The 17,464-nt window shown below is 42.9% G+C and overlaps 1 protein-coding gene across 1 annotated transcript in view; it reads left to right on the top strand.

The window, feature by feature from the left end:
- The window catches only part of LOC100345169 (putative olfactory receptor 2I1), a 51,957-nt gene that overhangs the window by 31,050 nt on the left and 3,443 nt on the right, over nucleotides 1–17,464 (top strand). Inside the window, exon 4 of the mRNA XM_070074937.1 lies at nucleotides 15,906–15,981. Coding sequence (XP_069931038.1) covers nucleotides 15,906–15,981 — 76 coding nt within the window. The remainder of the gene's footprint in view (nucleotides 1–15,905; nucleotides 15,982–17,464) is intronic.

The raw sequence follows: 17,464 nt of genomic DNA, 5'->3' as shown, positions 1-17,464 counted from the left end.
CACTAAACTAGGCTGTTTTTGCTGTTTACTTATTAAGCTGTTAATTCGGTGAAGTGTTAAGCCTTGTTACCGTAATGTAAATTTAAAATGTAATCTCAAAAATGAAAAAAAAAAGAGGATAGAGGGAAAGGGAAAAGGAAAGGAAGTGTGGGACAGAGAGAGGGGGAAAGAGGAAGGGAATAGCATTATGTTCTTAGAATTTTATCTACAAAGCATGTTGAATCTATTAAAAACCAATTAAAATTTTTAAAATGAGCATCTTCCTGACTACTCACCCATACAAATACATACATATCACACACCTGGCGCTAGTAACAGCGTGACCTGGAGCGAATCCCTTGAATTCCTCAGCTTTTCACCAGTGTCTGTGGCAGCACAACTCAGTTGCACTAACCTGTACTGCACCTGCCACCCAGCAGGACACCTGGAGCGCAGGTGAGGGCGGAACCCTTCCCGAGCCTCTGGCGCGGACACGCCCCTGCTGCCATGGAGACGCCAGATTTCCGTGGAGGCCACGCCCCTCCAGATAGGTCAGCGGCTTCCCTCTCCTCTCCGCACCGCCACAACGGCACCCCTGGGCCTCTGTAGGATGCCCGGGAGGTCGGATCTTGATACGCTTCACCGTTCTCTCCAAGTGTGCGAGTTGATGGAGCTAGGAAATATCAGTGGGTTTTAAATCTTTAGCTGAAGTGGGCACTGAGCGGGCGAGAATAAAAGGGGACGCTCCAGGGAGCTGGTTGAGCCTTATGTCCTAGCACAGAACCCTTGAAACGGCAGAGAGGGCAGGGGAACGAAAGGACGAGGGAGCCAGGGGAGGGGAGGAAAGCGGGGAGGTTCGTGATGAACGCGCGTGGAGAGGAAGAAGGATGCAGTGCAGAGGATACTTAAGGTAAGAGGCCGCAGGCGCCCAGGAGAAGAGTGGGAGCAGTTTCTAAGGGCTGGAGCCGCTTGTAGGAAGAAGTGGTACTTTAGGGGGCGAGGGGAGGTCCAGGCCCACTGGAGGGAAGATGGCCTGGACTAGGGAGGAGTTCTGGTAGGCTGGATGGGCATGGGGTTAATAGAAGTTTTGATCCTTTGGATGCACTGCACTCCTAGTAAAGTAATACGAATAATGAAGTTAACATGCTTGAAGACGTATCAGTCAATTGTTATCTGTAGTGACGACTTCTCCAAATTCTGACATTATCACCTTGTCCAGCCACTACACAGAACATCCTACTGACGCTCTTGGATGGTCTTGGAGCTGTTGAATCCTTACCTCCTAAGTAATCAGAGTACAGCTGCAGTTATTCATCGCAGTCAAGAACTGAAAACAATATACAACCCTCTTCAACAAGAGAATGGATTTCATAATTGTGATATATCCATGCAATGAAGTACTGCTCAACAATAAAGATGAAGGACTGCTGATACCAGCACTACCACAGGTGAATTACTGAAATGAAGCAGTCACAGAGAAGCAATCGTAAAAATGTATTATTCCATGATGAGAAGTTTTAAGAAAATACAAACTGCAGTGAAAGAAAAGATCAGTGGTTGCTTGGAACTAAAGCCACTTAGAAGGGGACAGAAAGAACCTTTGGGAGTGATAAGAAATGTTCTATATATTGATTGTGGAAATGGTTTCACCAAACACCTATTTGTCAAAACTCATTAGTTTGGGTCAGGCATTTGGACCAGCAGTTAAGATGTCAGTTAAGATTCTCATTTCCCATTTTCACTGTTTAATTCCCAGCCCAGCCCTCACCTCCAGTGCAAACCCTGTGAGGCAGCAGTGATGGCTTAAGTAATGCCCCTCATTGTGGGCATTTGGGGAGTGAACCAGCAGGCGAAAGCATTTTCTCTCTCCCTCTATTTCTCTCTGCTTGTCAAGTAAATAAATTCTTTAAAAAAAACTTAATTCAGCCAACTTTATTTTTAAAATAGATGTGATTTATTGTATGTAAATCATACCTCAATAAAGCTGACTTAATTATATTTTTAACTTATTTGAGAAGTAGAAACAGACGGTGCAATAGTAATGTCTCACTCTACTTTATAAGGTATTTCAAATGCAATGAAACAAAGAGAACTAGTTGGGGCTGGCTTTGTGATATAGTAGGGAAAGCTGCCACTTGCAATGCTGCCAGCATCCCATATGGGTGCCGGTTTGTGTCCCAGCTGCTCCACTTCCAATCCAGCTCCCTACTAATGTCCTGGGAAAGGCAGTAGAAGATGGCCACTGCTACCCTTGAGGGAGACCTGGAAGAGGCTCCTGGCTCCTGGCTTTGGCCTGGCCCAGGAGCTGGTTATTGCGGCCATCTAGGGAGTAAATCAGCAGATGGAAGGGGTGTGTGTGTGTGTGTGTGTGTGTGTATGTGTCCCTCTCTGTAACTCTGACTTTCAAATAAATAAATAAATCTTTAAAAAAGGAGAGAAAGAGAGCTAGCAATTCTAACCTACAGACTCTGAGGATGTAGCTATGAACAAGATAGACCATGTACCTACCCTTACTGTGTGCTGAGGCTTGGCCTGCATCATCTCTAATCCTCACAGCAGCCTGTTACTAAGGGAGGTGCTATACTCAGATGAGGATTTTGATGGATCTCCCCATGTGCAAAGTATACACTCTTTCCACTATGTCACCAGAGGCATAGATCTGCAGGTAGATGATTGATTGATCAATGGGTAGATAAATAGATAGACTCCTGGAATACCACAGATATATCTGATATAATCATTTTATTCCCCACCACTCTTTCTTAAGGAAATGCATAAAAATACAAAAAATTCTATTTCTTGAAATTGTACTTTAGGCCTGCGCCGCGGCTCACTAGGCTAATCCTCTGCCTTGCGGCGCAGGCACACCGGGTCCTAGTCCCAGTCGGGGCGCCAAATTCTGTCCCGGTTGCCCCTCTTCCAGGCCAGCTCTCTGCTATGGCCTGGGAGTGCAGTGGAGGATGACCCAAGTCCTTGGGCCCTGCACCCCATGGGAGACCAGGAAAAGCACCTGGCTCCTGCCATCGGATCAGCGCGGTGCGCTGGCCGCAGCACACCGGCCACAGTGGCCATTGGAGGGTGAACCAATGACAAAGGAAGACCTTTCTCTCTGTCTCTCTCACTGTCCACTCTGCCTGTCAAAAAATAAAAAAAAAGAATGAAAAGCAGAATGTGAGAAAGATCATATACAATGGTGCAAAGTGTTAGGACTCTGAGAGGTGAGAGGAAGCTTAGGAAGGCTTCCTGGAGGAGGCGGATCTTGTGCTGACCCTTGAGGGTCAGAAGTCTCTGATGGGGAGAGGACACAAAAGACCATTTCACTGACACAAGGAGAAATGCAGGTGTAAAGCTGTGAGGCAGAAAAGCTGTCAGTCACCCAGGATGACCAAGACTGCACGCACAGTCCCATGAGAAGAAGAGCACCAGTTGAGTGGGGAAGCTGGGGGCCAGATCATGGGAAGCCTCTAATGACAGCCTGAGACATCCAGTTTTGCCTGGTGAGAGAGCTCAGCAGGTAACTCTAGCCACCATCCATTCCCCTTACTGAGCCATGAGACATTAAAGGCAAAGCAAAACAAAATCTTCTGGAAATAACCTGAGGGAAGTGAGAAGGAAATGGAGGGGACATTGGGGAAGGCGCCCTGTGTTTCTCTGTTACTCAAGCTGTCAATCACAGGTGAAAATGTATTGAATTCTGGCTTTTTTTTATCTCATCTGCTCATGTTCCTACATCAGCACCTCTGCTGGAAACAGCTCTCTTGACTCCCTCAGGTTCAGAAGAGGGTTTTGTTCCTCCTTCTTGGAGACAGCCTTCTCCATTCCCACACTCCTGATGCATGTCCTGCTCACAGTCCTCACAGCGCTCACTTGCCTGTCCTCGATGTTTACTGCATTGTGTTCCAAGTACATTTTAAACTACTGTTTTACTCTGTTTGAAGGGATTTAAGTTGCCTCCTTAAATTGAGGGTTATCTCCTACAGGCAGAACTTGTTGTTATCATCTTTGTAACCCCAGCACCAAACATGAAGCTTCACAGAAAGCAATTCCTCCATAAAATAATAACAGCTACCACATGTGCAGTGGTTACCACGCACTCAGCCTTCGCACTCACTCACTCATTCCTCAAATCTATTCACTACCTACTACGGACCAGGGAATGCTCTAGGCACTTCAGATTCAACAATGGATAAAACAGAAGAAAGCAAGTCATAGCCTTCAACAAACCTATATTTCAGAGGGAGAGATAAAATCATTTCACTGATTTACTTAAGTAATAAAATCAGTGAGGCGGAGCCAAGATGGCGGAATAGTGAGGGCGCGCACCGATAGTCCGGGAAAATTTAGTTTAATAAAAGGGGAGTTACGGTAGCCGCAGAAAAAAGAACCAGGAAAAAATTGCACGGGAATCGTGAATCGGAGGACCTACTGGGAGAACAAGGTCGCCCACCGCGCGGAAGCCAAGTCGCGGGACCGAGCCGCAGAAGCCCCAGTGCTCCAAAGGGAGTGCATGCCACACAGACAACAGCGGGGAGACTTGGGACGCTCAGGGCTCCGAGTCCACACATCGGCGCTGGAAGGGGAGGTGAGCTCAATAACCCGAGACGTTGGTGGGGAAACGGGGGTCAGAATCTAGAGGGGGGCCGGAAAGTGCAGCAAACTCACTACAGGAAAGAAGGAAAAAAAAAGCTTCGGGGTTTCTCTTCCCCCTAACCTTGCAAAGGTTACAAGGCTGCAAGGCTAGAAGAATTCCCAAGAGACAAAGAGCAGGCCTGCTCTCTGGATTTACATATCAATGGGGGAGAGCTAAGGAACTGAGTCACTACAATTCAGTAGCCTAGGCAACCCAGTGGGAGTCCAGAGGAGCCAAAGACTGGAAGCTAAATACCATCAATTCTGCACAGCCATGCCCTGCGGTGTTACTTACCCCCTGAATAAATAAAATAAATAAATAAATAAAAAGAGAGAGATTTACCACGCATAACCTGAGGGTGTCACCTTTGCACACCCTTAACCTGGAAGAACCAGGCAGAGCTCTCAGGCCGCACCCATCTCAAGCCTCCAAGGCTCCTCCAACAGCAGGCAGTCCACTTAACACGGACACAGTATAAAAAAAAAAAAACGCACAGTGACGCAAGAAGAATTAACTATGCCGAGTAACAAACACAGAAATAGAGGGAGCAAGATCAACGATGACACTATGATGCCTCCAAATAAGCAAAACACCCCAAGCCAAGAGTATGAAGATGATGAGATAGAAGAAATGCAAGATATGGATTTCAAAAAATTTATGATAAGAACATTTAGAAGTTTTCAAAAGCAAATCCTTGAACTACAGAAATCCTTAATGGACAAGATTGAAAATCTCTCTCGTGAAAACGAAATTTTAAGGAAGAGTCAAAATGAAACTCAGAAACTAGTAGAACAGGAAAGTGTTATAGTGAAGAGAAATCAAAATGAAATGAAGAGCTCAATAGATCAAATGACAAACACATTAGAAAGCCTTAAAAACAGAATGGGTGAAGCAGAAGAGAGAATATCGGACTTAGAAGATAGAGCACAGGAAAACATACAGTCAAACCAAAGAAAAGAAGAGGAAATTAGAAACCTAAAAAATATTGTTGGGAATCTACAGGATACTATTAAAAAAACCAACATTCGAGTTCTAGGAGTTCCTGAAGGCATGGAGAGAGAGAAAGGATTGGAAGGCCTTTTTAGTGAGATACTAGCAGAGAACTTTCCAGGTTTGGAGAAGGACGGAGATATCCTAGTACAGGAAGCTCATAGAACCCCCAATAAACATGACCAAAAGAGATCCTCACCACGACACGTGGTAATTAAACTTACCAGAGTGAAACATAAAGAAAAGATCCTAAAATGTGCAAGAGAGAAACGTCAGATTACTCTCAGAGGATCTCCAATCAGACTCACAGCTGACTTCTCATCAGAAACCCTACAAGCTAGGAGGGAATGGCGAGACATAGCACAGGTGCTAAGAGAGAAAAATTGCCAGCCCAGAATATTATATCCTGCCAAGCTCTCATTTGTGAATGAAGGTGAAATAAAGACCTTTCATAGCAAACAGAAATTGAAAGACTTTGTGGCCACTCGTCCGGCCCTGCAAAAGATACTTAAAGATGTGCTACACTCAGAAACACAGAAACACGGCCATCAATATGAAAGAAGGGAAAGGAAGAACACCTACCAGTAAAAGAGCATGGGAAGCTCAAAGCATATACTAGAAAATATTTCCGGGAAAATGGCAGGGCAAAGTCACTACGTATCAATAGTCACATTGAACATTAATGGTCTGAATTCTTCAGTTAAAAGACACCGTTTAGCTGACTGGCTCACAGAACACAACCCAACTATTTGTTGCCTACAAGAAACACATCTCTCTAACAAAGAGGCATGCAGACTGAAAGTGAAAGGTTGGAAAAAGATATTCCATGCCAACAGAAACCAAAAAAAAGCAGGTATAGCCATATTAATATCAGACAAAATAAACTTTAATACAAAAACTGTTAAGAGAGACAAAGAGGGACACTATATAATGATTAAGGGTTCAATTCAACAGGAAGATGTAACTATTATAAATGTATATGCACCTAATTACAGGGCACCGGTCTATTTAAAAGATATGTTAAGGGACTTAAAGGGAGATTTAGATTCCAATACAATAGTACTGGGGGACTTCAATACTCCACTCTCAGAAATAGACAGATCATCCGGACAGAAGATCAACAAGGAAACAGCAGATTTAATTGACACTATTGCCCAAATGGATCTAACAGATATCTACAGAACTTTCAACCCTACATCTACAGACTTCACATTCTTCTCAGCAGCGCATGGAACCTTCTCTAGGATTGACCACATACTAGGCCATAAAGCAAGTCTCAGCAAATTTAAAAGAATTAGAATCATACCATGCAGCTTCTCAGACCACAGCGGGATGAAGCTGGAAATTAGCAACTCAGGAAACCCCAGAAAGTATGCAAACACAAGGAGACTGAACAACATGCTCCTGAATGAACACTGGGTCATTCAAGAAATCAAAAGAGAAATCAAAAACTTTCTGGAAGTAAATGAGGATAACAACACAACATATCAAAACTTATGGGATACAGCAAAAGGAGTATTGAGAGGCAAATTTATAGCAATAGGTGCCTATACCAAGAAATTGGAAAGGTACCAAATAAATGAGCTTTCAACGCACCTCAAGGACCTAGAAAAACTGCAGCAAACCAAACCCAAATCTAGTAGGAGAAGAGAAATAATTAAAACCAGAGAAGAAATTAACAGGATTGAATCCAAAAAAACATTACAAAAAATCAGCCAAGCGAGAAGCTGGTTTCTTGAAAAAATAAACAAAATTGACACCCCATTGGCCCAACTAACTAAAAAAAGAAGAGAAAAGACCCAAATCAATAAAATCAGAGATGAAAAAGGAAACGTAACAACAGACACCACAGAAATAAAAAGAATCATCAGAAATTACTACAAGGACTTGTATGCCAGCAAACAGGAAAACCTATCAGAAATGGATAGATTCCTGGACACATGCAATCTACCAAAATTGAACCATGAAGACATCGAAAACCTAAATAGACCCATAACTGAAACAGAAATTGAAACAGTAATAAAGGCCCTCCCAACAAAGAAAAGCCCAGGACCAGATGGATTCACTGCTGAATTCTACCAGACATTTAAAGAAGAACTAATCCCATTTCTTCTCAAACTATTCAGAACAATCGAAAAAGAGGGAATCCTCCCAAATTCTTTCTATGAAGCCAGCATCACCTTAATCCCTAAGCCAGAGAAAGATGCAGCACTGAAAGAAAATTACAGACCAATATCCCTGATGAACATAGACGCAAAAATCCTCAATAAAATTCTGGCCAATAGAATACAACAACACATCAGGAAAATCATCCACCCAGACCAAGTGGGATTCATCCCTGGTATGCAGGGATGGTTCAACATTCGCAAATCAATCAATGTGATTCACCACATTAACAGACTGCAGAAGAAAAACCATATGATTATCTCAATTGATGCAGAGAAAGCATTTGATAAAATTCAACACCCTTTCATGATGAAAACTCTAAGCAAATTGGGTATAGAAGGAACATTCCTCAATATAATCAAAGCAATTTATAAAAAACCCACAGCCAGCATCCTATTGAATGGGGAAAAGTTGGAAGCATTTCCACTGAAATCTGGCACCAGGCAGGGATGCCCACTCTCACCACTGCTATTTAACATAGTTCTGGAAGTTTTAGCCAGAGCCATCAGACAAGAAAAAGAAATCAAAGGAATACAAATCAAGAAGGAAGAAGTCAAACTATCCCTCTTTGCAGACGATATGATTCTGTACTTAGAGGATCCAAAGAACTCTACTAAGAGACTATTGGAACTCATAGAGGAGTTTGGCAAAGTGGCAGGATATAAAATCAATGCACAAAAATCAACAGCCTTTGTATACACAAGCAATGCCATGACTGAGAAAGAGCTGCTAAGATCAATCCCATTCACAATAGCTACAAAAACAATCAAATACCTTGGAATAAACTTAACCAAGGACGTTAAAGATCTCTACGATGAAAATTACAAAACCTTAAAGAAAGAAATAGAAGAGGATACCAAAAAATGGAAAAATCTTCCATGCTCATGGATTGGAAGAATCAACATCATCAAAATGTCCATTCTCCCAAAAGCAATTTATAGATTCAATGCAATCCCAATCAAGATACCAAAGACATTCTTCGCAGATCTAGAAAAAATGATGCTGAAATTCATATGGAGGCACAAGAGACCTCAAATAGCTAAAGCAATCTTGTACAACAAAAACAAAGCCGGAGGCATCACAATACCAGACTTCAGGACATACTACAGGGCAGTTGTAATCAAAACAGCATGGTACTGGTACAGAAACAGATGGATAGACCAATGGAACAGAATTGAAACACCAGAAATCAACCCAAACATCTACAGCCAACTTATATTTGATCAAGGATCTAAAACTAATTCCTGGAGCAAGGACAGTCTATTCAATAAATGGTGCTGGGAAAACTGGATTTCCACGTGCAGAAGCATGAAGCAAGACCCCTACCTTACACCTTACACAAAAATCCACTCAACGTGGATTAAAGACCTAAATCTACGTCCTGACACCATTAAGTTATTAGAGAACATTGGAGAAACCCTTCAAGATATTGGCACAGGCAAAGAATTTCTGGAAAAGACCCGGGAGGCACAGACAGTCAAAGCCAAAATCAACTATTGGGATTGCATCAAATTGAGAAGTTTCTGTACTGCAAAAGAAACAGTCAGGAGAGTGAAGAGACAACCGACAGAATGGGAAAAAATATTTGCAAACTATGCAACAGATAAAGGGTTAATAACCAGAATCTACAAAGACATCAAGAAACTCCACAAAAACAAAACCAACAACCCACTTAAGAGATGGGCCAAGGACTTCAATAGACATTTTTCAAAAGAGGAAATCCAAATGGCCAACAGGCACATGAAAAAATGTTCAAGGTCACTAGCAATCAGGGAAATGCAAATCAAAACCACAATGAAGTTTCACCTCACCCCGGTTAGAATGGCTCACATACAGAAATCTACCAACAACAGATGCTGGCGAGGATGTGGGGAAAAAGGGACACTAACCCACTGTTGGTGGGAATGCAAACTGGTCAAGCCACTATGGAAATCAGTCTGGAGATTCCTCAGAAACCTGAATATAACCCTACCATTCGACCCAGCCATCCCACTCCTTGGAATTTACCCAAAGGAGTTTAAATTGATAAACAAAAAAGCGGTCTGCACCCTAATGTTTATCGCAGCACAATTCACAATAGCCAAGACCTGGAACCAACCTAAATGCCCATCAACGGTAGACTGGATAAAGAAATTATGGGATATGTATTCTTTAGAGTACTATACCGCAGTAAGAAACAACGAAATCCAGTCATTTGCAACAAAATGGAGGAATCTGGAACACATCATGCTGAGTGAAGTAAGCCAGTCCCAAAGGGACAAATACCATATGTTCTCCCTGATCGGTGACAACTGACTGAACACCAAAAAGGAAACCTCCTGAAGTGAAATGGACACTATGAGAAATGGTGACTTGATCAGCATAGCCCTGACTGCTAATGGACAACTTAATACATTATCCCTCATAGTATTTTTTTTTTGTCTGTTCTACTTAATATGACTGGTTTAATTCTGTAATTATCACACAGTTATTCTTAAGTGTTGAAAATTAACTGAAATGTGATCCCTGTTAAACATAAGAGTGGGAATAAGAGAGGGAAGAGATGTATAATTTGGGGCATGCTCGGGCTGACTTGCCCCTATTGGTAGAGTTGGAAACATACCAGGGGATTCCAATTCAATCCCATCAAGGTGGCATGTGCCAATGCCATCTCACTACTCCAAGTGATCAATTTCAGTTCACAATTGATCATAATGAAAGGACTAAGAGTCAAAGGGAGCACATAAACAAGTCTAGTATCTGCTAACACCAACCGATAGAATAAATAAAGGGGAGAGTGATCCAACATGGGAAGTGAGATACTCAGCAGACTCATAGAATGGCGGATGTCCTAAATAGCACTCTGGCCTCAGAATCAGCCCTAAAGGCACTCGGATCTGGCTGAAAAGCCCATGAGAGTATTTCAGGCATGGAAAGCCAAGACACTCTGGCAAAAAGATCTCTGTGAGTGAGATCCCAGTGGAAAGAACAGGTCTTCAAAGAGGGAGGTGCCTTTCTCTGAAGGGAGGAGAGAACCTCCACTTTGACTATGACCTTGTCTAAACAAGATAAGAGTCGGAGAACTCAAGGGGCTTCCATAGCCTTGGAAACTCATAACTGGTGCATGGGGAGATTACTGATGCCATAAACAGGAGTGTCAATTTGTAAAGTCAACAACAGGAGTCACTGTGCACTTACTCCTCATGTAGGATCTCTGTCCTTAACGTGCTGTACACTGAGGCTTAATGCTATAACGAGTACTCAAACAGTATATTTCACTTTGTGTTTCTATGGGGGTGCAAACGACTGAAATCTTTACTTAATGTATACTAAACTGATCTTCTGTAAAAAAAAAAAAAAAGAAAGAAAGAAATTATCAATTCCCAACTTGACTCTCACTGGGATTAAACATGACAATAGGTCTGATCTGATTTCATCATCATTTAAAAAAAATCATCTATTATTTTTCACTTTATGTTTCTGTGTGGGAGCAAACTGTTGAAATACTTACTTAAGGTATACTAAGCTGATCTTCTGTATATTAAGATAATCGAAAATGAATCTTGATGTGAATGGAAGGGGAGAGGGAGTGGGAAGGGGGAGGGTTGTGGGTGGGAGGGACGGTATGGGGGGGGAAGCCATTGTAACACATGAGTCGTACTTTGGAAATTTATATTCATTAAATAAAAGATAAAAAAAAAAATCAGTGAAATACCAGGTATGTTACATAATGATGAGTGCTAAGAAGAAAGCAATGGCAGGGACAGGGAATAGGAATGTCAGCTAAATAAATTTTAAGCTAAAAATAGCCATACGATCCCTCAGTGAAAAGTTGATGCTTAGATAAAGCTTCTGAAGGAGCTGAGGAGAAATGGCCAAGAAGCAGTCTGAGGAAAATATATCCCCTGCATCGAAAACAGCAAGAACAAAGGCTGTGGGGTGGGCGCAGCCTTGGCAAGGTCATAGAAAAGCCAGGGGCCAAGGTGGTGAGGCCAGAGAGATAACAAAGGATCCGATCAGGGAGGCAGTAGCTCTCAAGTGAGGCAGTTCTGTCCCCATGGGACATGCGGCAATGTCTGGAGATTATTTTTGATTGTCACAGTTGGAGAGGAGGCACTATTGTCATCTTCTGAGGAGAAGCCATGGATGCTGCCAAACAACCCACAATGCACAGGACAGCAAAGAACTATCTGGTCCAAGTTGTCAACACTGCTGAAGTGAGGAGCCCCAATCTTTCCATTGTGGGACTAGGTTTCCATTCTAAGTGACATGAAAAAACTGTTGGGAGATTTTAGGAAAATAAATGATATGATCAGTGTTGTGTTTTAAATGGTCTGCTCTGGCTTCAAGAAGAAAGTGAACTGAAGGGTAAGGACAACAGAAGGACCTTGTTTCCATAATCCAGGAGAGAGATAACCATGGCTTGCACCAGGCAGAGGGGTAGTTCTGAGGTTGCTTGCAACTGGACAGTTTCAGGGCAAATTTTTGCAGGTAAAGTCAATAGAAATTGCTGATAGATTGTACCTGGGTGAGATGAAAAGAGTCAGTACCCCAATATTTTCATCTGAGCAACTAGGAAGATGAAGTCCCATAAGCAGAGATAAGAAAGGCTACAGAAGAAGCACATTTGGGGTGGGGGATGACAGGTGCTCCATTTGTGGCCTGTTAAACTTGAGATACAAAAATGTTGTTATTGAGTAGACAATTGGACATAGGAATCTGAAGCTCAGATTAGGTAGAACTATAAACGATTAGACAGGAAATGTAACTGTAAGAGTCATCATCACGCAGGTGGTATATAAAACCTTGAGAAATGCTGAGATTAGCTAAGAAATTTATGTATAAAAGAGAAGAGGTCCAGTGAACAACAACCTGAGGAGAAACCAGCAAAGGAAATGGAAAGGGAGCAATGCGGCAAGTGGTGGTGCCTTTTGAAATTGCCTTAGTGCAGGCTGCCATAACAAACTGCATAGACTGAGTGGTTCAAGCAGTAGAATTCCATTTTTCCCCATTCTATAGGCTGGAAAATTCAAGATCAGGGTACCCGCTGACAATTAGTGATGAGGGTCCTCTTCCTGGCTTGCAGATGACCTCCTGCTCCATGTTCTTATATGGTCCTTGTTCTGCCTTAACTCAGAGGGAGTCTACCTCCTATGCTTTTAAGGACCTCATCCTTATGACTTCTTTAAGTATAATTACTTCTTTTTTATGATTCATTTTATTTATTTGAAAGACAAAGTTACAGAGAGAGAGAGAGACAGAAAGGTCTTCCACCCGCTGGTCTACTCCCCAGATGGCCGCAATGGCTGGAGCTGTGCCAGTCCGAAGCCAGGAGCCAGGAGTTTCTTCCAGGTCTCCCATTTGGGTGCAGGGGTCCAAGGGCCTAGACTATCCTCTACTGCTTTCCCAGGCCACAGCAGAGAGCTGAATCGGAAGAGGAGCAGCCAGAAGTAGAACCGGCGCCAACATGGGATGCCAGTGCCTCAGGCCAGGGCTTTAACCCACTGTGCCACTGCACCACAGCACTGGCCCCTGTATAATTACTTATTAAAAGGCCCATCTCAGCACTATATTGGGGGTCATGACTTTAACATACAGATTCGGGGGCGGACACAACTTGAAACCAAGTGAAAAGGGTATTTCAAAAAAGGAAAAATCAGGGCCGGTGTTGTGGCATGGTGGGCAAAGCTGCCACCTGCAGTGCCGGCATCCCATATGGGTACGGGTTCAAGACCCAGCTGCTCTACTTCCAATCCAGCTCTCTGCTATGGCCTGGGAAAGCAGAAGATGGCCCAAGTCCTTGGGCCCCTGCACGCACATGGAAAACCTGGAAGAGGCTCCTGGCTCCTGGCTTCAGATCAGCACAGCTCCAGCCATTGTGGCCAATTGGGGAGTGAACCAGCAGATAGAAGACCTCTCTCTCTCTTTCTCTTTCTCTCTCCCTGCCTCTGCCTCTCCTTCTCTTTGTGTGTAACTCTGACTTTCAAATAAGTAAATCTTTAAATGTCATGCTCCTGACATTACATTAGATGCACCAATGTAGAGATGTCGATGGACCGCAATAATCAAGAGTAGAGCAGCACAAGGTAGGTTTGGCTAACTATACAAGAATTAGAATAGGCAGAAACTGGGTGGCCTGGCTAATGTGAGAACTGAAAACTGAACATTGTATGTAGCAATGCAGAGATCATTTGTAACATTTGACAAAAGCAGTTTCTGTGTCAAAGCCTTATGGAGTGAATTCAAAAGAGAAGGAAAGCAGAAAAGTGCTATATAAGACAAAGCTGGGGTGATAACTCCAGTCAGTGGAATAAAGAGATTACTTTTAATGAAAGTAATTAAAGCATGCTTACATGTTGGTGGGGATAGTACACTAGAGGGTAAATTATGTACAGAAGAGAGAGGGAAATGCTAGAATCATGCCCTCGGGTAGTTGGAAAGGGATGGAACATAGTAGACAAATGGATTGGCCTCAGACAGAACCACAAATAGTATGTTGCTAGCAGTATCACACAAAAAGATGGTGAGTATGAGCATGCATGCAAGTAGGAGAGATGGGTTGATGAGAGCTTATGGAAGTTCTCCCATAATTTCTTTAAAATTTTTTCAGTGACATAAAATTATTATTTAGGAAAGCAGGATATTCTGTAAGAGTGGGGAGGGAGGAATATTACAGATTTGAGGAAAGACCAGAAAGTTTGTACTAGATATATAAAGAATGTGTACAAATGAGTGGACTAGGGGTGCATAATGTGATTATCAAATGCTTTAGTCCCTGCTCTCTAGAGTGTAGTGCTTTTCTTCAATCAGCTGAACAAACGTAGGGAAAGAGTAGGACTATAGTTGAGTTTAGATAAGATAGCAATTATCCAAGTGAATATAATGAAGTGAAGCACCGAGAGTGTGCAAAGGAGTGACTATAATGGTTGACATGGTAACCTAAGCCAGATAAGAGGAGAGCAGACATAAAGGAAGTAAAGGACAATACATTTCCAGGGGCCGGAGCTGTGGTGCAGTAGGTTAAAGCCCAGGCCTGAAGCGCTAGCATCCCATATGGGCACCAGTTGTAGTCCTGGCTGCTCCCCTTCTGATCCAGATCTCTGCAGTAGCCTGGAATAGCAGAAGAAGGCCCAAGTCCTTGGACCCTTGCACCCATGTGGGAGACCCAGAAGAAGCTCCTGGCTTCGGATCAGCGCAGCTCCAGCCATTGCAGCCGTCTGGGAAGTGAACCAGCAGATGGAAAATCTCTCCTTCTGTCTCTACCTCTCTCTATAACTCTGTCTTTCAAATAAATAAAATAAATCTTTTTAAAAAATACATTTCTAGACCTTAACTGAAGAAGGAAGTGAGAATAAATCTTCATTTTAAAAAATCTTAAAAGAATTAGGAGCAAAGGGGATGGGGGGGATGACGTCAAAGAGGAGTGTGGTTGGCAAAAGCTAATGACATAAGAAAGCTGCATTCAAAACCGAGGATGACGTCAACAAATCTGCATCTCTGGCAACTAAAGATTTTCCTCCAAGTTTTGCAGATAGCAACACAGAATCACTGAGGCTAAGCAGCCAGCTTAAGATCGTTCAACCGAGAAAAACTCCAAGAGAAATGAAAATGAAAGGGAACTAGCCTGCCTCTGGCCTTCACACACTGCAAGGACTTTCCTCTTCTTCACCCTGGGAGACTTCTCTCTGGACACCTCCATGCAAAGTTCTAATTACAGGAGTGGGACATAGATTCCCCAGAGCTCTGTCCTCTCTTCTAGATAACAGGGGAAGTCGATTCCCCTGTGTCCTCTCCAGTCATCGGCATGTTCCCTTCTTCTCTCCAGCTCCACGCCCTTTAGCCTCAGGAACAATATGTTTGCTACCACCTGACTACTGCTGATTTGTAACCAGTGCAAGGTTCAAATCCTTGCCTTGTCTGTAACCATCACGAAACTCTCCAGCAACAGACGTCACCACTTATGCCTGGATCTGTGTTTCACAGACTTAAATACCTCCTTCTCCAGATGTGCTATTCATTCCTCTGCTGAGAGGAAGATGGCACCCACACCCTCCCTTCTTGCTGAGACACATGACTCTGATCTAAGGCACCCATTCCAGAAATTAACACAGACATGCAACTGGATCTTCTGTTGATCTCTCCCTCCACTGTCTCAACCTAGAGAATCCAGAGCAGGAGCAAGCAACCACCTTATGATCTGAAAAGCCAAGGTCTAAACATCAGGGTCAGACATGAAGGTAAGTTTGCTGTTAACATTGCCAAGGGAAAAAAATAACCTTTCAGTTGAGAAATACATTATAGAATATCAAATGAGGCTTGCAGACACAGTATACAAAGTGTTCTATGAAGAATTTGCCCTCTGGGTATGAGAGAGAATGCTGGGCTGATTGTATATGTTTACATGTTTGAGCTATTTGGAGGACTTGTGCACACATGCAGTATATCATCTGTACAATGTTACCACTGTGTGCCTATTTTCATGGTGTGGCATGTTTGTAGAGGAAAGGGTTAGAGCTCGCCTGACTGAACTGCTGTGTGATAGTGTAATCATAGCACTGAAGAATCTAAAGTTTTGTAACAGCTTCTCAGGCTACCATTAGGTCATAAGCATAAAGGTCACCTCTTGTACCTTATTCATGTCCAGTACAACCTCAATGCTGTAAAATTATCTACAAATTTACTTTCTGTCTCTTGCTCTCTTCTCCTACCTCTCCTTTCAAATAAATAACTTTCCAGCTAAAAGTCTCTTAGCTTGTCCTCTTGCTCTTCATAGTCTGTAGCATAACCGAGCCTTCTTTATAGAAAAGGGGGAAGGGCAAGGACTCTGAGGTTACTCAGATTAGAGTAAAAATCCTATCAAGCATGTGCAAACAAGGTGACCCAAGACAAATTAGTGAATTTATTCGTTAAAAAAATTTATTTATTTATTTGAAAGGCAGAGTTAGAGAGAGAGAAGAAGAGACAGAGAGAGAAAATCTTCCATCCACTGCTTCACAACTCAAATGTTTGCAAAGACCAGAGCTGGGCCAATCCAAAGCCAGGAGTTTCTTCCAGGTCTCCCATATGGGTTCAGGGGCCCAAGGACCTGGGCCATACTCTCCGGCTTTCCCAGGCACATTAGCAGGGAGCTGGATCGGAAGTGGAGCAGCCAGGACATGACCAGTACCCATATGGAATGCCAGCATCTGCCATCTAGCCTGCTACACCACAGCACCAGCCCCAAATTATTGAATTTCAGTTTACCTGCTATCCTGCTTCTTAAAATAAGCTCATTGTCTAATTTTCAGGTGAGTAAAAATCAGAGCTAATATATAAAAAAGACTATGAATTTTTATACCAGTTCTGTCACTACCAAGTGTAGGAAGAACTCTTTTTAAAAACCTATTTCCTGTTCCTGAAATAGGGATGACAATAGTTAACACTCACTAAACATCTCCTATGTGCCAGGAGCTGTTCTAAGAACTTTGTGTGTTTTTTTAAAGATTTATTTTACTTATTTGAAAGGCGAGTGAGAGAGAGGGAGAGAGAGAGAGAGAAAGGAAAAGGGGAGGGAAAGACAGAGATCTATCTGCTGGCTCACTCTTCAGTTGGACACAACAGACACGGTTGGGCCAGGCTGAACTTCTTCTGGGTCTCCCATGTGGGTGCAGGGACCCAAGTACTTGGGCCATCTTCTGCTGCTTTCCCAGGCACATTAGCAGGGAGCTAGAAAGGAAGTGA

Source organism: Oryctolagus cuniculus, chromosome 5, assembly GCF_964237555.1.
Source record: "Oryctolagus cuniculus chromosome 5, mOryCun1.1, whole genome shotgun sequence".
NCBI lineage: Eukaryota > Metazoa > Chordata > Mammalia > Lagomorpha > Leporidae > Oryctolagus > Oryctolagus cuniculus.
This window is presented reverse-complemented; position numbering and strand designations above follow the sequence as displayed.